Source organism: Mizuhopecten yessoensis, unplaced genomic scaffold (genome assembly GCF_002113885.1).
Source record: "Mizuhopecten yessoensis strain PY_sf001 unplaced genomic scaffold, ASM211388v2 scaffold6913, whole genome shotgun sequence".
Lineage (NCBI taxonomy): Eukaryota > Metazoa > Mollusca > Bivalvia > Pectinida > Pectinidae > Mizuhopecten > Mizuhopecten yessoensis.
The window spans coordinates 137,209-159,301 of record NW_018406787.1 but is presented as its reverse complement, the minus strand read 5'-3'; the positions used below and the strand labels follow the sequence as shown (position 1 = coordinate 159,301).

Here is a 22,093-nt window from a genome sequence, read left to right as displayed (position 1 = left end):
AGCTGATATATCTAAAACTGTCATTGTAACCATCTAAAGCAGTCAATACAGCTGATATATCTAAAACTGTCATTGTAACCATCTAAAGCAGCCAATACAGCTGATATATCTAAAACCGTCATTGTCACCATCTAAAGCAGCCAATAAAGCTGATATATCTAAAACTGTCATTGTAACCATCTAAAGCAGCCAATACAGCTGATATATCTAAAACTGTCATTGTAACCATCAAAAGCAGCCAATAAAGCTGATATATCTAAAACCGTCATTGTAACCATCTTAAGCAGCCAATACAGCTGATATATCTAAAACTGTCATTGTAACCATGTAAAGCAGCCAATAAAGCTGATATATCTAAAAAAAACTTTCATTGTAACCATCTTAAGCAGCCAATTAAGCTGATATATCTAAAACGGTCATTGTAACCATCTAAAGCAGCCAATAAAGCTGATATATCTAAAAAAAACTGTCATTGTAACCATCTTAAGCAGCCAATTAAGCTGATATATCTAAAACTGTCATTGTAACCATCTAAAGCAGCCAATACAGCTGATATACATTTTAATTAACATAAAAGTATGTATATTATCATCTAGTGATAATTGCATACATAAAAAATACTTCATTGAATTGCAATCCAATTTCTTGGTCCGCTTTCCCACAATGATAATAATATACAACATTTATATAGCTTCCTATATAATTTGTAAAATTACTTTAAAGCACTTTGAAACACATGGATAATAGTTTTTCTTGAGTGACAATTATAGATAAAGTAGATAAAAAGGCATACAAACCAGCAATATACATTAAGTAAGAAGACAATTATCTTAATATGCAAATAATGAAAATATAAAGGGTGGTGTGTACATGATGTCTGTGCAATGAGCCTAAAATGCAGATCTGAAGAGGTGGGTCTTTATTCTCTTCTTGAATTTGACCAGAGTTTTTGACTTTTTGATAGCAGATGGTAAGCTATTCCACAAAGCGGCCGAAACCCTCCCAATGCACCAGTTTCCATAGGTCACAGTAAGAGAATTTGGGACATACAGCAATGATTCTGTCTCGGACTGCAGTGATTGTGATGGCTAATACAGGGTAACAAGCTCTTGTTAATACTGGGGAGCTGTTACGTCCAGTGTTTTGTATGGGGACACCAAACTTTTGTACTGCAACCTGTATCACACATGTAACCAGTGCAATGAATATAACACAGGTGTGATTTTCTCTCTCTTTCGAGTGAGTAATCAGACGTGCTGCAGTGTTCTGGACCCTCTGCAGACGACTACCTAGTTTGTCAGATATAACACACATTACTGAAAAGTTCACTTGAACGTTTAGGACTTTAATAATCAATTTAACCAATTGAACACCAAATGTGTTAAAAGAATGCCACTTCTCCAGCAGAAACATAAATTTAATATGACTTGATTAACAAGCATTTGGTCGACAGCTATCTGTGGAGGGTTTCCAATCTTATTAATGTACTGTTAATTAGAAAGCTTTAATATGAAACAAATTATATAGCCTGGAATATCTACAAATCTAAGGCTGCTGATCGCCATGGATAGTTACATTAGATTGCTTCCTTACACCAGTGAGAGACTGAGGGCTCGTGTCAGTAGCCATTAGCACTTAATCCAGTCTGGCATGACATTAGATGGAGTTGTATCGTTTAGTTATGTCCTGTAGAGTAGCTAACATGATATGAACCATGTACATGACATCCCGAACCTGATGATGATGATTCAATGCTTTTAGCAGGTCAGAGTTCGGCCATTGTTCTCCAACGTGACACAACCTTAATTACATTGCCAATAATACTAGATTAGGTTAGGTGTTTCAAAATACCGCAATATTACCAAGGAAATTCCAATAATAGAAGATATACAACAATCGTTTATATTTGTAAAATCAATAAAAAGTTATTTTGTAAAACAAAGTATTGATCGACACCACACTGTCTGGTGATTGACTATCTACTGGTTAATGAAGCTTAGGCTTGCCTCCCTACAGAAACTTGTGTCGGGATGTTTACGAGGGGTGGGCGAGTGGTTTATCGTCGGTCCCCACCACTGTCTGATGCGTATCCTCTATCTGATGACGCCTGTATAAATAGCCTCTTCAACTACTTAAATCATACATCAATCGTAAAATGTTAAATTTAGATTTTGTTTCAAGATTTACACTTCAATTTGTTTTTGATTGCTGCACAAAAACATTTTTTCATTCTGAGTGAATACAGGTTTTTAATTGCTATAGAATTGATCTTAAAGATTAAACGAGGTATGAAGCAGTCAAAATGTTTTTATTGGATCCATTCTCCTACGTTGTGTACATGCAAATGTAATTATCATGTATAAGGATTCGGTTTCCTAACTGTTTGTCAAATATGTTGATTGCTCATCAATTAAGTAAATTGAAAGGACCTTTTATCTGTACTTGTAGGATTCTTGTATTCTTGTATATTATTGCAATAAATCATACTTTTGAATAAAACCCGGGTGAGGCCTGTACTTTATTCTATGGAATCATAGCAGAAAAAGTCATATCAGAACTCAGCGATTGATTTTTTAACACTTATGAAATATAAGTATTTATATAATCTGTCTGTATTGTTACAGGTTGTTAATACACTTTGTTGAAGGTCAATTAAAGGCCAAGGTCACTAAGTTAAAAGCTTTTAAAACATCAATCTTTCTAATTGTAATAATGGGATATCACAAAACTTGATTAAATTGTTAAAAAAAACCCACATGAACAAGACAGAAAAGGGTCAAAGTCAAAGGTCAAGGTTGTTTGAGTAAAGGTTTTGAATGGTTGCAGCAGTTCTTGAGTGTAACTTTATGGTTTGCACATAGTATTCCTAGTTAATTTTTGAATGCAGTATAACACTGTTAACCTAAAATGAGATATCTTCTTTTAGTTAATTGAAATGAAATATATCAAAATAGACTTCATTTCAACAATTATGATTAAAACATCATTTTTATTATAAAGAGGGATGTGTCCACTGACTATGAACATATCTCATTTCCCTTGTGTCAAACATCAGTATTTTTGAAGAAAGGTTTTGGTGACCAAACATATAAGCAGAGCTTTTTCAGCATTTCTGGTCCAAATACATATACATACCTCTGCAAAAACTGTGTAGGTGTGCAAATAACATGGGTTTTTACATTAATTAATCAAAATTTATCTTGAATTCATGATCTAGTGTCATTATGAATGAATTAAAAAATGTACATATTATGAATAAATGGTGTACAGTCCTCCGATGATTGTTATGAACATTTTTTTTTTTTTTTAATTTAACATTTTGTTGTACACAGGACGTTGTTTCCACCAGACTTACACTACCTGGCGGAGGAAAGCCTGAGGATCACCGACATCCCTGAGGACACAAGGTCTTACATGTTGACTTTAAGTGAGTTAGGACGTCTATGCAGTGTGTATAGTGACATATGTGAGGAATACGCTCATGTGTTCGCTTATGACTACCGCAGTCAGGAGGGACAGAAACTCATTCGTGACGACAGGTATAGGCGCAGACAGCAGAGAGAGGGACAAGACAGTGAACAAAACCCCTTGAGTGTGGAGAATGGGGAATGACTTAAAGGGGAGAAACTCAAGGAGGAGAAGTTTGAGAAGAATTCACACAATCTGTACCTCCAAACAGTGGAAAATTAGATATTACACTGGCAGTGTTAATAAAAGAATTAGTGTCGAAGTGTGATGTCAATTGTTAGTAGATTTATGGTATATAAATGGAGTGAGGGATGTTTGTTTTCTTTTTTGTTTGTTTGTTTGTTTTTATCATTTTGAAACTTTGACAATTCCAATATATTTATAACTGGATTAAAGTTTTGAACTAGTTTTTTTGTCTCACATCAGACTAGTTCAACTCAATGGTCCTGAACAACAACCAACATTAACGAGTTTAGCAAAATAAGGCTGCACTCACACTCACAGTGACCTGTCCTACTTTTGATAGCCAGAGTATTTCTTCTGTTTACAATCAGAGTGACATATCATGGTTTATTGAGGTTATTAAGGTTATAGAGGTCAAATAAGTAACCTTGATCTTTTAAGGTCACAGGGTCAAATATATTCAAATATATTCAAATATATAAATGTATATGAGTTCTTCTCAAAAACCATAATTTCTAGATTGGCCTGTGGCTAGTTTGAACCAGGAGCTATCAAAGTTGTTAAAATAAATTACCTTGACTTTTATTCATAGTCCCACGGGTTATAATGAATTCTTCTCAAGAACCATAAAGCTTAGGGTCTTGATATTTTGTCTGTAGCTAACTTAGAGAGTGAGCTATATAAAATTGCACTTGCAAACATCACTGTTAACCCCGTTGGAACTTGGGACTAGCTCTTTCCGTTTTAAATTTAAAATTACTTTTAAAAAACCATAAGGCCTTTGGTCATGATATTTGGCCTGTATTTACCTAGCTAAGGTGGCAGTCTATCTAATTGTTCAAATGTATTACCTTGACCTTCATTCAAAGGCACAGGCATTAAATATGTTAAAACTAGGGTCATGATATTTGGCCAGTTTCTATTTTGGATGGAGGATTACTGTTACAATATAGAAAGTCTTTCTTATCAATTATACTGGAGCAACCAATAACCCCCATGGGCCTCTTGTTAGATATAGGATTTTGGTTGATTTATAAGTGCTGTTTGGGCCTTACTTATTGAATATACAGTAATTCCTTGGTTGATATGTATGTCACCAGGCATTGATTATTAAATATATTGTATGTATTTGGTTGATAGGTATGTGTCATAGGGTCATTGCTTATTAAATATACGTCTAGGCTGTTATTGTATATAGATGATTAGCTCTGGTTAGTTAATGATAGAGTCACCAGGAATCTATTACTGTGTTGTTGGTGTTACTTTCATTATGGGTATATAAACACCCACACCTGTGATTACCGTGTCACTGGCTGTGTGTCTCTTGGGCAGGTGTCAGGGCTATCTTATTGATCTCACACAGTCAGGCTACGGAGGAGATTCCTGTCATACTCAGTAGACAACCACATTTTACTGGGTTCTCCAAACTAACAGTGGGTTAAAAGTTTTGACATAACAAATTCAAAATGAAAAATAATTGAATAATGTAATATTTATCTTGGCTGATACAAAAATCATAGCTTATTATGTTGTCTGGTGGTATCATACAAGTTATGATAGGGATAGGTATTTCACACTGATGACTTACAAACTAAAGTCAATTTATAGTACACGGCCTGCTGACATTACTGATATTCAGGCCTTGTTGCTCAAAGGTTGGTTAACTTTCATCAGTGGTTAGTGAAAAATCCAGGATGTTTCCAATAAGTAGCAAGGGCTTTTGAAGCAAAATTAATCCTCAAAACACCTCAATCTTATTTGTCGCAACCAGTCCATAGCAGTGAAATGATGTAAGTTTTTTTTATTTTGTTGTACTTATATTTGCTACTTACCGGTATATTCACTGTCATGATGAATTTGCCCTGTTGCGTAAGGCAAAAAAGGCAAAAATTAAACTGTAACGAAAATTTCTCTGTATACAGTACCCCACTCCTAGTCTCGCAACACAAATAATACTTAGGGATACTAAGTATTTTACGTACATTACCTACTCCTAGCCCCCTTCACACAAATAACCTTTGTGGATACAAAAACTACTAATGTACGTACCTCACTGCCCGCTTTATTGTGTCTTTACATTAATGAAGAGTGACCGGTCACTCTTCTTTAATATTAAAATTCATGGGATAAAACTTGAAATGTTTTGCCAAGCATGATTTAAGTTTGTTCCTATTTCATAAAGGAACAACACTATTTAAAAATGTAGCAAATACAGTTTTGTTGTGTTTGTAACTTGCACCACATGAAAACCATTGCCGGGATACAGAGAGTGCAGATAGGTGACACATCTCATATGTACAGCCCAGAAAATACTGCATTTACATATCTTCACAGTGAGAGCCAGTTGTTAGACTCCGCCTATATGTAATTTTTCTCAGAGATCATAAAAGCTATTGATTGTTGTGTGAAAATTACTACAGATGCCACTGAATCATTCCAATGAGACATGCTTTGTCATAAAGACGGTAAGAAATAAAAAGATAGAATTGAAAGTGCAGTAATGGACTGTTAACTATTCATAGGTGTATTACTATTCATAGGTATCACTATTCATAGGTGTATCACTATTCATAGGTATCACTATTCATAGGTGTATCACATCAACTGTTACTAAACTAAATCTAAATCTATAAGACCTCAGACAAATCTGGTCAGACATGTCAATTTAAATCTTTAACTTATGATTTTAGGAATCTGTTACCCACTATCTTATACCGATATACAATCTTATGTGTCATCATATTTGAGGAATCACGTTTCATTCTATGTTTTGACAGTGGGGCTATTATATTGGTGACAGTTGGTATTACAGAGGTTTAATTTTATGTATTGACAGTGGAGCTGTTGTCATGGTTACAGTTGGTATTTAAAGAAGTTTAATCCTATGTATTGACAGTGAGCTTGTTGTCGTGGTAACAGTTGGTATATAAAGAAGTTTAGTTCTATGTATTGACAGTGGAGCTTGTTGTCATAGTAACAGTTGGTATATAAAGAAGTTTAATTCTATGTATTGACAGTGGATCTTGTTGTCATAGTAACAGTTGGTATATAAAGAAGTTTAATTATTTGTATTGACAGTGAGCTTGTTGTCATGGTAACAGTTGGTATATAAAGTAGTTTAATTCTATGTACTGACAGTGAGCTTGTTGTCATGGTAACAGTTGGTATATAAAGAAAATTAATACTATGTATTGACAATGAGATTGTTGTCATGGTTACAGTTGGTATATAAATTAGTTTAATAAACGCGCTCCATAAAGAATATGTTCGTTACCAACTGCGTTCATACTACCGTATACGCAGTCAAAATGAAGGTCAATCCTTAAATATTTACATTCGCTCCCATTGAAGCTGTGTAAACCGTGACTGCGTATACATTACCGCGTTAGCGTTAGCGCTCCATAAAGAATATGTTCGTTGCCAACTGCGTTCATACTACCGTATACGCAGTCAAACTGAAGATCAATTCTTATATTTACATATTTTCGTACTATGATGGTACACTCAGAATAAAGCTAACTCCAATACATTTGCTTTTATAATGGTACAAAGCCTCCGTAACGTGCGTAAATCCAAACAAATGAACAGCCTACAGCCTGCGACCAGCGATGGATCTCCAACGTTACCATTATGATGTCACAATGTAAATTACATCATCAATAGGAAACAATGGTCTCCAAGGAATCTCACTGCGTATACGGTAATGTATACGCAGTCACGGTTTACACAGCTTCAATGGGAGCGAATGTAAATATTTTTATGTATTGACAGTGGAACTGTTGTCATGGTTACAGCTGGTATATGAAGAAGTTTAATTCTATGTATTGGCAGTGAGCCTGTTGTCATGGTTATAGTTGGTATATAATAAAGATTGAAATATGCATTGACAATAGTATATTGTCATGGTGACAGTTGGAATATAACGAAGTTTTATTTTATGTATTGACATTAGTATGTTGTCATGGTTACAGTTGGTATATAGGGAAGTTTGAATTTATATTTTGATATGAGAGCTGTTGTCATGGTGACAGTTGGTACATAAGGAAGTTTGATTTTATGCATTGACAATAGTATATTGTCATGGTGACAGTTGGTACATGAGGAAGTTTGATTTTGTGCATTGACAATAGTATGTTGTCATGGTGACAGTTGGTACATGAGGAAGTTTGAGTTTATGCATTGACAATAGTATGTTGTCATGGTGACAGTTGGTACATGAGGAAGTTTGATTTTGTGCATTGACAATAGTATGTTGTCATGGTGACAGTTAGTATATAATGAAGATTGTTTTGCGTATCGACATTTGAACTAGTGTCATGGCGACAGTTGGTACATAAGGAAGATTGCTTTTTTGCATTAACAGTTATTTCTTGTCATAGTTATTGTATACATGACAGTGATTTCTGTTTCTTAATATTTGTAGCAATGACAACCATGTTTCATGGCCTTTGGAGAAATTACACAATAACACTCTTTCTTCGCCTTTGCTGAAACAAAACGACAAGATGTTTCCGTTTCCGTTTCTCCACCTTTGTAAAACTGATACGATGTTTCTGTTTCTTGCACTCTGAAGAATTTAAAACAACACGGTGTATTTCTTTTTCTGAACATTAATAGAAATGGCTCGAGGTTGGTTATGCTTGAATTTTGTTTCTCAAACGTTGAGGAAAGGATACGATGTTTTTTGACTGTGTTATTTCTAGAAATGACAAAGGATTACATATTTTATCAGATACATGAACAGTCAACGGCTAAAATAAATAAGAATTCGATTAAAATGTATATAGTGTATAGTTATAATACTGACGGAACTCTTTGTAAAAGTAAGTTTTGTACTGACATTTGTCTGTCATTGTGTCTGTTTTGTTTACATGTAATCTGAGATTGATTTAAACCATCAGGCTTCACTACCCTTGAAACCATTCAGTGAACCGCGCATGAACGCATTCTGAACATAACCTTCGGGGCTTGTTCTGTAGACCACATTGACATTGGGCCTTGTATGAACATTTTCAGTAAATTCCGAAACACAACGACAACTCCACATTACAGGGACCTTGTTCATCTTGCCTAGACCATGACGCGCTTATGAACCAATACAATCCAACTGAGAAGCTCGCCTGGTGTGTTAACGGAAGCTTAACAGAAAGAAAACAGTGATGAACTAAATGGATGTAGTTTCACAAGTATCACTTTGTAACGGACGGCGATCGACAATCAAAGAGGCTAACCTAGTTAATAATGAAAGAATATGGCTACGTCTGATGATGAGCGTAAACTTGTTATTAAACAGTCAGTACTGTTCACGCAACTTTAAGGATGTACATCTCTGAGAAGTCTAACAATTTATGTATTAACCTTTTAATCTTATATGCATTTTTGGAAAGAAGAGGTTAATGTTATAGAAGAAAATGCGAAATAGATTACATGTTCGTGTGTTCGTTTTTGTGCTATGATCGTCAAAGATGCCAAAGAGTACATCCTTAACAGGTCCAGTACACTCTGCCGATTTAGCTTTATAGCTGTAAAGACCTATAATAACTCTATTGACCTATCTGAAATAGGTCTTTTGAGCTATTTTCAAGTGTTTTTCTTTTTTAAGGAAAACGAAACAAAATCGCTTTTAAAAGAAGATTGCATCATTAGGTTGATAACAAAAGACATTAATATAAGTATTCTTTTTAAAAAATAATGATGTAAAAAAAAAACGGAAATTTTACATTTATGAAAAATGAAAATAAAAATCTAACTGTATGGTTTTTGTAGTCACCATTACCAAAAACCTTATTGTTTTATGCGACTTTGCTTTAATTTAATGAAAATTGAAATCTCAGAAAATATAGCTCAATACAGCTATACTTTATAGGTGTATAAAGCTATATAGCTCAATCGGCAGAGTGTACTGGACCTGCTTAATACAATAAAAAAAAAAAAAAAAAATTACACCAACTTTAATCCAAAAAGACGTAAGCCGGATTACTATATTAGTAAATGCGACCCTTTTCTTATATCATTATTATGACTTTTTCAATGGCCCATCAACACAGAAAATGTCATTAGAGCCTACTAAATGCAAACAAACAAGAATTAACATTGCACTTTGACACCGCGCATGGATAGGGTAATTAATTAGGTTTATGATGGGCGTATAGAAGTGTCCACCTTTGTTTATTTCCGGAAGCTGGGTGCATAACTTCCGGGCACTGGTTGGCGGTGTAGGGTCACTCGCATTTGTATTCGTACAGTGCCCGGTAATGACTCGCCCATCAATCGACCCCTTGGTTTATGAACCCATCGTCTTTTTTTGTACTCAGTATCGAACTTCTGCTTTTTAGTGTTGAAGTCGTTTGTGTTTCTGAAGAATATTTCACTTAGCGGACATCCGGTTAATGACTTGCCTTCCGGTTTATATATTCGATTTGCTATTAGTATATTGAGTCTCATTTTTTATGACGTCTCGATTATTGCATTACTTTTTTCATCCTTTCGTTTGTTTTTGGTATCGGATCCATCAAAAGGTTTCAGTATTTCCATTTGACGGAAGCGACGTTCTATGATGTATGGTAAGTCGTTACTTGCCGTCCGTGCACTTTCTTGCACGGAGTATTACATTATTACACGTGATTTTCTAAATGTGTCCTATATTATGAAGCTCATTTCCTTTCACCATACATTACAAAAAACAAAACATCGTCAAATGTATAGACATCAGCAGTACAGGAAAAGTTTACACGAAGCCCTAACGTACTTCGTGCTATTTTCCTGTAACCCCGAGGCATTCATACTCACTATGCGAATGTGGTGATGATGTATTCATATTGTGTTTGCATTTGTTTGCATGGTATTCATGTTTCCATATGAATTAGGTGGCATGACAATCATTTTCTCTATGAATGTGTTTGCGTGACACATTTTCTCTGTGAATATGGGGGCATGGCATTCATGTCCAATTGGCATTTATAGCGTCTTTGAGAGCCAACTGAAAGCACCTCCATGCTTAAATGATTGCAAACTGAAACTTGACAAATTCCATTCAGCACTCTAGCCATCTAAAAGCTGAGCAATATTTGTATTTCACAGTTTTTATTTTTTTAAATTTCATAGAAAATAAAAGCTATTATCAAAATTCAGCCTTTAGTTCAAATAAGGGTATGTATCGTGTGCTTGTTTAATGTTGCAGTATGTACTTCATATTTCTATTAATGTGGTGGCATGGCATTTATATTCCTCGTGAATCCCAACTGATAGCAGTTCAATGTTTAAATAGCGTACTTATTACTTAAGTTATTACTCAATACGTTATGCACTTTCAAGTAAATTGTTGCACGTTCATGAAAGTAACAGATGTGTTGATAACTAGGTCGCCCTAATCAGGTGTGTGTTTGTATGTTTACAGAAGTGTCGTTACTGACTTTCGTACCATACTAGACATATAGCAGATTACCCCCCTCCCACGTGCGCCTTGTCTACGTCCCTCCCCCTGGGGAGTGCAGATCGCGGGACCGATAAACGACAGCACGAATGCTACGCAGTTGGCGTCAATAAACATAAGTAATAAGACGGTGTAGATGATCACATTATATGATATTTTCCGGAATAAATTTCTCGAGTCTAGTGTTACAGGACCAATGATTGCGCTTCTCCTATCAACCGTAACCTCTCTTGGGAAATGAACAGTGACGCTAATAGTATAAAAGGATTGGTGTTTGAAAGTGTTGTGTGTTTACCACGATGTGGAAGACAATAGATGGAAGTGGATCTGTGTGAATATATAACACATTTATTTTTGAGGTGATTAAGTTGCTCGGCGCTTCATTTATTATTACGCCCAATGACAGGCAGAATTCGACGCAATCAATTATACATCGCTTAATTTTGTTTACTCCATCCAACTGGGATTTGCACAGTCAATGTCTCGCCGGTACAACCACTAACATGTCCTTTGTCTGCTTACACAAGTATACAAACATATCCTTTGTCTAGTATTGTGTAATAAAATCTTCCTGACTGAAAAATGATTGTTAATTTAGTCCGCTAATGTTTTCATCCGATTTTTTAAAAATGTATTTTATAACTCTCACTCAAGAACAAAGGAACGATGTTTTCTTTCCATTTAATGAATGATGCTTCCTTTTTGCATAATCGGAGAACAGTTTCTTTTTCGATTGGTCTGAAAAACGATAATGTTTTCTGGTGGTCCGTTTGAAGAGTATTTCCATTTGGTCCGACTAAAAATGGCGCACTCTAATTGTCCGATTAAAGAACGATGTTTTCTATTGGTCCGATTAAAGAACGATGTTTTCTATTGGTCCGATTTAAGAACGATGTTTTCTAATGGCTCTATTTAAGAACAAGGTTTTCCATTGGTCGAAATATAGAATTGTGCTTTCCATTTTTCTGAACGATGTTTTAAATTGGTCGAATAAGGGAAAAGGGAATTTCACGTACCGAAAAAGTCTGTTAGTCTGCAAAATCATTGCAGTAGTTACCCCCTTATTTTACGTGGCTGACCAAATGTACTTTTACTACAGGGTTAACATCCATTCTCGCCGAGAATCTGTCCTAGACTCCTACTACCAGACGATGTATGTTATTCGGTCAAGAAGTTCGTCTATACCGCGGTATCAGAGTCAGTAACTGTCCCTTTACGAGTCCAGATACAGGTTATCGACCACGGTATAGAAGCACATGCCTTTTGATGTCTTTTACCCACTGGTTACCATTCCTATAAAGGTATTATGTTACTCATACAAAGGACATCGCCGTTCTAGCTCAACATTCTTCTTCGACTGTCATGCAAGAGCGACAGCGTACGTGCTAATTCTTGAGTTGGTTTTAATTTCGATATGTAGTTCGTTATGATGATGTACATGTTGCGTCTGGACCTTTTTGGTTGTGTGTGACGTAGATCATTGAAACATCACTCACATTCTGAAGACCATTATTGAATTCGCGCCAAACATTGAGGGGCGAACCGGAATGCCAGGCTAGTATGAACACCGATATGGTTTTAATAATCTCGACGCTATCCCAATGGTTATTGCAATATTTGTGGGCTGTTCCAACAATGCCGCATCTTATTGACGTCTCTAATGGTTGTTGGGTGCTGCTAGGCGAAGTTGCACAGGTAAACAGACGGGTCCTAACGGAGCTCCAAAGTTAACGTCATCATCGCTTCGATGACTCTGCAACATCGTAATTCCTGATAACCAAAACGAGCGGATAACGCGCTCTGATCAATTTCCTTTATTGAGTCTGACTATAGATTTTAGTGTGGCAGGAAAAGTGTGCAGTCATCTAGCGGCGGCTCTATAGACAGGTAATTGGCCTTAGTATTTGGAACCGTTGGTCACCGCTATGTCACTATTCGATCGGCGTTCCACTGGACTCGGCTGTGAGGCGATGGTGTTGGGTAGGCAGTTTTAAGGGCTCCGCAAATCCGATTACACCCAACTGTTTGTTTAAGATAAACCCCATAGATGGTGAAGTGATGGACAATCCGTGTTCAGGCCGTCACGGTTTAGTTCAGTACAGGGTGGCCCGGTACATCTACCCCCTCGTAGCCTACCAGACTACAATAATCTCGGTTACAGAGTCAGAGATACGTTTAAGCAAGGAATACAATTGGAATATATAAGGTTTCTGAACTGTACCAGAACCCTACAAAAGGCGTAGGTTGCCATTTGACAACCGTCTCTGACGTGGTAATACATTCCAGCACGTATCAACTGGACAATACGAGGATTAGCACTTTTAATAATGGATATAATTCCTTATGGAACTTGTAAACCCATTTCACTAAAACAAACGGACGTTTTAAAGTGATTTTGGGTTTCGTTTAACAATTGTTTATGTAGTGCTGATGAATATTTATCAAAGGAAGTTGTCCCAATACAGGTTCGCAACTAGTAAGGCCTAGTTAGTGAGGTTTTTAGTGTCGACATCCGGGTTACATTATTGAGGAGTTCCTAAACATTTATGGGATGGTGATGATGCCGTTGTCAAAACAACTGGTACCAGGTGCTGACGCCGCGTTCACGAAGGGGGACGTACCATGTATGTGTTTTTATTACTTATAATCAATTATATTTTATTACTATGGAATTTACGCAACAGTTCGCCCGTCTGTTATGCTGAAATCCAGTTTTGGTGTAATAAATCAAATTAACCTCACTTTCAAAGTAAAAAACACACGACTAGTTATCAACACTGCAGCATACCAAATGCCTGGTATGGCCGTCACGTGCCAATCAATGACGTCGTGGTTTAGAAATGTTCTGGTATCATAAAACGCTTTGCTATTAGACACATGTGTATCCTTTGGGTGCCGTTAAATGGAATGACATGTCATCAAAACTAGGACATTTAGTTCCGGAAATGCATAAGGTAGATTAATTTCGATCTAATTTGTGATTATTTAGTGTGTGTTGATACTGTGGAATACAAATCGTGTTAATCATTTGTGGATAAGGATACCATATACAAAAACGGCAATAGTGACGGACAAATACTTGTATACATGATATTACGAGGAATATGTGATGTTTAAAATCCAAGTAAGTTATATCGGGGGGAAAAAGGAAAAATTAAAAGTGTATTTTAAGATGATGTCATCATTGGAGAAAAGAATTTCGTTTTTCGCTTGGGGGTTTTGATGGAAACAAAGGAGAACAAAGTACCGGAACCGGAAGTAGATGTGAAGAAAGAAGATGTAGCTGTTGAGCCCCCCTCTACGGAGGGGGTCCCGGGGTTAGATGATGATCCTGGAGGGTACGGCGCGGGATCAGAAAGCACAATATCCAGTGGAATAGGGACGGGGAAGAGCTCGGAGAACAACTCCGACACAATGTCGGTGAGTTCCGGTGGGACTATTCAGTCCGTCCCGACATCTGGAAAGGTTTTGGGTCTGTGTCAGAGGGGCGAGTGGATGACTCTTGACCAGCACCTTCGGGCACTCCAGAAGGGTCACACTGACCTCTCCCAACAGGATGAGGTAAGTAACTTTCTTTATCTAAAGTGATCTCAGTCATTTTCTGTAAATGGACTCAATACTTATTCAGTGTTCGATGTATTCTTGAGTCCGTTTTGTTTCAAGTGGTACTTTTGTATTCGTCTAGAAGTTAAGGACTTGTTAGGGTATCATCTATCTTCTAGTATCTTGATTTTAGTATGAATCGTGAATAAGCCGCGCGACTCTTGGATTCAAGTTTATATAAAAAATAAATCCAATTTTGTATACGGTTAAAAAGTGTGCTTGCTTATTTATAGATATTTTGTATATACCGAATAACAAAATGCGTTTAACCTGTTAATCGTTTTGGTTCTCGAGTCCTGTCACGTGTTGATATGGTAACCCATGTGTACATACTCGACATAAGAGATACGCCGGATTTTGGTCAAAATCTCTATCGAATTATCAAATCAAAATTTGACCTAGTGTGATAAGCAGAATAACAGATGTGAAATATTTCATTTGAGCCTTTGTGGCTGAGAGTAACATATTCGCCTTTATTTTAAATGCGCACTGCCGTCAAAAACCCGGCTCTTTTCGGACTACATGAAGTAGAAGAACTGTTTCGCTGTAGTAACCTAAAAGTATCGATTGCATTTTCCAATAAACAAACATTATATTGAACGAATCAATTTTATGATTTTCCTTGTGTGAATTGTTCATTCCAGCTATTAAAAAGAAGGAAATTGAGAGAATGTTTGTAATATAACAAAAGCCCTGCTAGCTATGCTGATTTAATTGGCCGTTCCTATATGAAACAATCTCTATCGTAGTTTCCATTTTTTTCAGTAAATCTTTAGGGAAATAACACGTTTTAATTACGAAACATTGTTATTGGTTTTTATTATTGAATTATTTATTGTTTGTAACATCCTGACAGGAAATATAGACATTTATTTGACTGACACTGTTGGAAAATCGAGTAAAAGTCATGTATACTAATATTGTGACTGGAAGTATTATTTAATGGATTGCCTACAATATTCTTTTTTACTTTTCGCCATTCTTCACCTACAAAATATACAAAGGCATAAACACACCGCCTACCAGAGAGAAGCACCAAACATGTAATCCAGTCTTGAAGTAACATGAGATTATAATCATTTGACCGGAAGTAACCTTAGGTAATTTTGTGACCGGAAGTAACCTGAGTTAGTTATAATGAAATAGAAGTATCATGATGTAATTATAAATGAGATCGGAAGTATCCTCAGATAAAATTATGTATGCAAAAGTAAGCTGATGTAATGAAGATATTACTTGCAGTAACCTAAGACGATAATAATGTGGCCTAAGTAATATCAGACGATTAGATGTAATCGGAAGTAATATCAGACGATTAAAATGTGATCGAAAGTAACCACAGTTGACAATAATGTCAACTGAGGTAATTTTTTTACAATGGGGGGGGGGGGGGGGGGGGGGACACGTTGTCCAAGTGGTTAAGGCGTCTGACATTCTGCTACCATTAGCCCTCCACCACTGAGGTCGCGTGTTCGAGGCCTAGGCGAAGAAGTCGCCAGATACTGACCGTAGGTCGGTGATTTTTCTTCGGGAACTCCGGCTTTCCTCCACCAACAATACCTGACACGTCATTAAATGACCATAGCTATTAATAGGACGTAAAACATAAAAAACCAAAACCAAAACAAATTGAGATATGTTTTAGAGCTGACAGAACATTGGTAGGAGAATATAAGGAGATTGGGTATCTGAGATTAGAGGAGTCGGGGATGAGGCTATGAGAAGGGGGTAAGAGGATGGGATAGTAACGGAGAATTCAGAGGTAGGGAGGGCAGTTTATCAGGTAAAATATGGCAAAAATATGAGGAGACTACGAGTTGTAATTAAAGTACAGGAACATTTTTAAAAAAAATTGGTTAGACAAAGGCGTGTGAACAGTAACAGTAACATATAGAGTTATTTGGAATTATTGGACGGGTGGCAAAGCATTACAGGAATGTTAACGGGGGGAAATAGGAGAGGATTGGTCGAGGATGGTTATAGATGAGTCGTGAATGACATCTAGAAAACTTTCTGAGAAGCGCTACACAATAGAATTGAATCGTCTCAAAATAGTGTACATAACAGCTACTCATCTTGTTTCGCGTGTACGGAAAAGAGACGGCACAACCACCATTCACGAGGTCCTTGCCCTGGCTATCAATCGTACCAAGTACATTTAAGCGTCTGGTAAAGTTTAAAGGCCCTTTGTAGAAATTATCCACTCTATCTCGAGAACTAATGCTACCATACGTTCCAACACCGACGTCTTTATATCTCTCAGCGTTACGCGCAAAGTAAACATGCCGCCATTTTGTCCGCATATACATTGCATCATACTGAACAATATCATTTTACAGAAACCGATGTTTTAACAATTATGGACCATTCTTCGGATATCTAGAAACGATGTTGTTTCAGATATTTATGTAAACCGCTTTAGAGATTATGTTTCTATACGTTCATGTGAAATTATTTGGAGGCAAGGTAGTCTTCGCCGGGTTCGTGACCAAAGGGTTACGGGTTCGAGTCACGGCGCGGCACTATGTTGTATCTTTGAGCAAGATCCAGTCTACTCAGCTGAAAATGAGTACGTGGTTTGGCAGTGCTAGAATTGTTGAATGCTAGCTGTGAGCGCCGAAATGGCAGCACCGGCCGTATGCTCATCAGGGGGTTGAGAAAGATATTGGCTGGTTGCAAAGGCCATATAACTACGGATGATAATTTGTGAACCGCTCGGAAACGACCTACAAACTAGGTTGTGATAAAGCGGTATATGTGAACCTCGAATTATTATTATTATTATTATTATTATTATTATTATCATTATTTTTAGTATGTGTATATTTTGATTTTTTGAAAGTTTATCTGGGTTACAACTCTTGTGGGCCCCGATCTGGTTGTAATTGTTGCAGATGCTGATCAACCTTGACGTCCTATTTGTTTGTGTTTTACAATACCAACATATCAAATCAGCCGTATTAAATATTTACACTGCAATGATACTGTAATGTATTGGTACTTAGTGTCATTGCTACGAGGTTTATAATTGTTTTTTTAGAATTGTTTAGCTATTCAATCCAATAATAAATACACAAAGGTCCGGGGTCCGTCGAGGTGTGGTATCCTAACAGGTGTATAATAAACCGTCATAATGCTAACACTAGTTCGTGTTTTTGTTGCAAATGTCGATTAAGTTTTTCTTTGATATTATTTATACGATAGTGCTTAGATGATATATATATATATATATCAGTATGTATGCAGGAGTGGTACTACTCAATACAGAAACAATGTCTTCGTAGGAATTTTACAATTAAGTATACTTACATATTTACATTTCCGTTGCAGTTACAGTATTTAGTTATGACGCCATGTTTTTCAATATGAAGCTTGACAAATTGCTTCAAATAACACTGTGAATGCATTTAAAATATCGCTCAAGTGGCAATGATTTTTGCAGTGTAAACTAAAGAACCATTTCAGTTAAATGATCGATACGAACTGAACGGTATGTTTTGTAATTGATAAAAGCAACCAATTACAAATATACACCGTTGTATCCCTATGTAACAAGACACAGAGAAATACAACGGCCAGACCGGGCTTCGAACAACCCGGGACCTTCCGAACTCTAGTCTAGAGATTACTCGGACGTTCTACCAACTGTGCTATCTGGTTGCCTACGATCGACCAAGTCCAGTTTCACTACATTCTTCCCTCCTTTTTCTAGGTCTTCTCCCCCGAAGACACAACTATTTACAACCAAGGTTCGGATATATCCTTGCTAAGCATTCACCAAGTGCTTGAAACAAGGGTTGGCAAGCTCGCCAATTTTGTAACCGGAGAAAGAGAAATGCAACGGCCAGACTGGGTTTGGACCCTCCGAACTCCAGACAGAAGTTCTACCAATACACGCATATGGTATTTGTAAACTTTTTCAGTCGAAACCGTTTTTATTATTGCCGTGACAGTATGAACATCTCAGAAGATGTACATGCATGCTTTATTGAATGTATACTTCACTGCAATTACTTTGGTATGGCAACCAGTAAGCTGCCTGAATGTTTCTAAAAGCTAAGTAAGGTTCATCCGCTTCCTGTATATATCACAACCGTTGCGCGTTTCTGTCACAGTTATTACCCTTATTATTGTTGTTTTTTTTGTCGATTGTTGTTTGCTTTTATCAAGACCGTTTTACATGTTTTGATTATAACATTTGCTTGTTTTGATGGTAGCTTCTTTTGATCACAGCCTTTTGCTCTTTTGATGACAACTGTTGCTTTGTTTTGATCACTTTGCTCACAACATTTGCTCTTTTGATGACAACTGATGATTTGTTTTGATCACTTTGATCACAACCTTTGCTCTTTTGATGACAACTGTTGCTTTCTTTTGATCATGGTCTTTGCCTTTTTCCATAATTTTTGCTCGTTCTATTCACAACTGTTACTCGTCTTGTTCAATGTGATAACTCGTCTTGTTCAATGTGATAACTCGTCTTGTTCAATGTGATAACTCGTCTTGTTCAATGTGATAACTCGTCTTGTTCAATGTGATAACTCGTCTTGATCGTACTGATGCTTGCTTAGACCACAATCATTGGTAGTTTTGAACACATTCTGTGTCGGTTTTACCAAAAGAATAAGCTTGTTTTGATGATAACCCCGCTGCTTATGTTGAACTTAGTCACAGTTAGTTATAGTAATATAACTGTTGTTTGTTTTGATAATCAAAACAAGTTCGTTTTAATCACGTTTGATATTAACAAAACATTTTTCTGTTTGAGCACAGTGTTTTGTTTTGATCTCAACCTTATTATATTGTATTTTGTTTTTAACATTTTATTGTTTTAATTACCAATGAGCTTTTTTTCTTATTTAGTGTTCACTTCTTCCAGCTTTGTGAATTTAGTTTGGCCGCGGCCTCCTATATTTGACCACCGTATTTTCTGCTGAACGTTACGGAAGCCATTATGGGTAATCTTGATTTACCTTTATTACGGTATCCAGTACGGCTCATTCGATTGTGTCTTTCTAGTTTTTACTAGATCAGCTACTGATCACATGGACTCTGCCCTGGCTTGTCATTACTATAAATGAAGTCGGCAGTATTAACGGGATAGCTTACTGGTAAAAACAGGATGGGAAAACTACCAGATGCCCCGTATTGGTCAGCTGAAGCATGTTGCGATGGCTGTTATTTCACTGCGCGTGCGCCATTAAGTCAGAGTCCAGCGCCAATGTACCCAGGAAATGTGAAAACTCAATATGTGTTGGGAATGTCCCTAGTGTGCAACCATTCTGTTTGTCAGCGATCTGTGTATCTTATTAGTTCTTTCATCGCAATGTTTTACCTCTGACCTTGACATCCACTGTATCCTTGAAAAACAGTTACATTCATCATTAGCAATATTTTTTGTAACGTCTTGTCTTTACAAGATCTAAATAAGATTATTTATTTTAATCGCACGGACAGAAAAGTTTTACATTAATTTTATATAACAATGAGCTTTGCAATATTAACTATAACTGATCCTCTCGCCTGTGGTTGAAAGTTCAATGTGACATTGAACCGGTCTTATATCTAGAACCCGTAATTATATATATACATAACTATTTACACACATGTAGCTGAGTCATGCGGCTCTCCCTCAAGCATGTCAGTAACTTAATGCTGCTGACGCAGGGAACTCAGGTGTGTAAGCTGTGACATGACAACCAATCAAATATAACCTTGAGTAGCCAATGAACTGTGATCACAAACAATAAATAAACTGTGACTCCAGAGAACTTACGAACTGTGACCGAAAACTATAAATCTAAATTCACAACTGGCGCCTCGGTCATCGCAACAGTGCTAACAGGACGCCAAGGAGGGACAGTTTCAACATTTAAACCAAATCATTACAAAATTTAGGCTTAACAATATCGAAAGTCGGGTACAAATTAACTTTAATCGGGAAGTTGAAGCTTAAACCATTTCTAGAACACAAAGTGAAAAATAGTTTTGGAATCAAATATACGCTAAAAGCATTACCAATTTCAATAGCAGCAATGAAAGCACGTCCGTGAAATAGCACGTCATCTGCGGATGTGCATCACAAAAACCGGGTCATGTTTCTTCTGTGGTAGGCATTTGGCCTATAAAATTATTCGTGCATCAAGGCGGATCAGTGTTTGCTTTTGATATATATGGGAACATTTTCAGCATCCGACAAAACTATCGTGGATTTTATTGCATTGCATATCTTATTTACCTACGATGTGTACATAGTGTTGTAATGGTGTTGTGTCTGTCTCTGTGAAGGAGCGCACGTGACGCATGTTGTACAGGAAGTAATTGGCGCCGCTATTGCAGAAGTTTTACCCAATTTTACTACAAAATGAAAGAGATTCAAGATTATATGGTGAGTATTACATGCGGTTTCTAAAGATCAAGTTTTGAACATAGGCGTTCACACCAAAGTATCACCTTTTTTTAATCTGAGTTCTCTAGACTACCACTCATTTCTGTCTATCCCTGTATTACAATGGCGTGAAGAAATAACACTGCAGTGCCTCCTGCTGTTGAAGTGCCATTACTTCAGGAGAGCTCTATCTGCTGCAAAATAGGAAATGCATTCAGTGTAAAGATTTTCAAGTGCGTCCTTAGTTGTGACAAAAAAGCTTTAAATACGATGCGAACAGCTTCAATTAGAATTGACATTGAATGTTTAAAATTAAGAACAAACAACAAGCTTCCTCGAAAATGGTATACCGGAAGTCGATCCTTCGCCATATTTGTCAGCCTATTACAAACAATCTCCCAGTATGCTTTAGTGAATTGTAAGCTTGAGCATATTTTATTTACTTTATTCTATAAAACGGATAGTATACATGTTTAACCAACTTCTGTTGTTAAACGTACAAATGTGATGAAGCTTTGACTTCCGGTTTACCTGGGGTGTCTCGGTATAGGATTTTATTTTGTTATTTAGTTTTTCAATGAATTGGGGTAACCAGTGATATCTAGGAGAACAGTGTAGATGTTAGCACCTCGCGATTTAACCGAAGGGAGTGGGGTCTTAATGGCACCTACATCTAAAGTGCACGTGGTATCCATGATGATATCTGGTGTGGTATCAGTTTAACGAATTCTCGCGCACCTGTCCGATCAATACCAGAGGAGGTGTTCCAATAAGTTAATTAGATATGATTAAATCTTATATCTACGATTTTTAACACGACTAGGCGTCAGCCGTGGCGAGTTTTTCGTGTTGACTAGCGATTAAAACAATAGTTTGGTTTTATGGGTTTATTACAAGAAGGAGATCATCCATCATCCCTAAGTACTATACCTTATCTATGTAACTGAGAGTCGCAATGGTTTATATTGATCACGTGACGGGGAAATATAACATTGTGTACCCCTCACGCACTCGAGTAA

The 22,093-nt window shown here is 36.7% G+C and overlaps 2 protein-coding genes across 3 annotated transcripts in view; both read left to right on the top strand.

Annotated features, from left to right (window-relative positions):
• Positions 1–3,791, top strand: part of LOC110452835 (dimethyladenosine transferase 1, mitochondrial-like) — a 16,703-nt gene extending 12,912 nt beyond the window's left edge. For both annotated transcript variants that reach the window (XM_021501534.1, XM_021501533.1), the window contains exon 5: positions 3,333–3,791. In XM_021501534.1, coding sequence (XP_021357209.1) covers positions 3,333–3,612 — 280 coding nt within the window. In that variant the 3' untranslated portion in view covers positions 3,613–3,791. The remainder of the gene's footprint in view (positions 1–3,332) is intronic.
• Positions 3,792–13,674: 9,883 nt separating this feature from the next.
• Positions 13,675–22,093, top strand: part of LOC110452842 (serine/threonine-protein phosphatase 6 regulatory ankyrin repeat subunit B-like) — a 73,316-nt gene continuing 64,897 nt past the window's right edge. Inside the window, exon 1 of the mRNA XM_021501555.1 lies at positions 13,675–14,644. Coding sequence (XP_021357230.1) covers positions 14,306–14,644 — 339 coding nt within the window. The 5' untranslated portion in view covers positions 13,675–14,305. The remainder of the gene's footprint in view (positions 14,645–22,093) is intronic.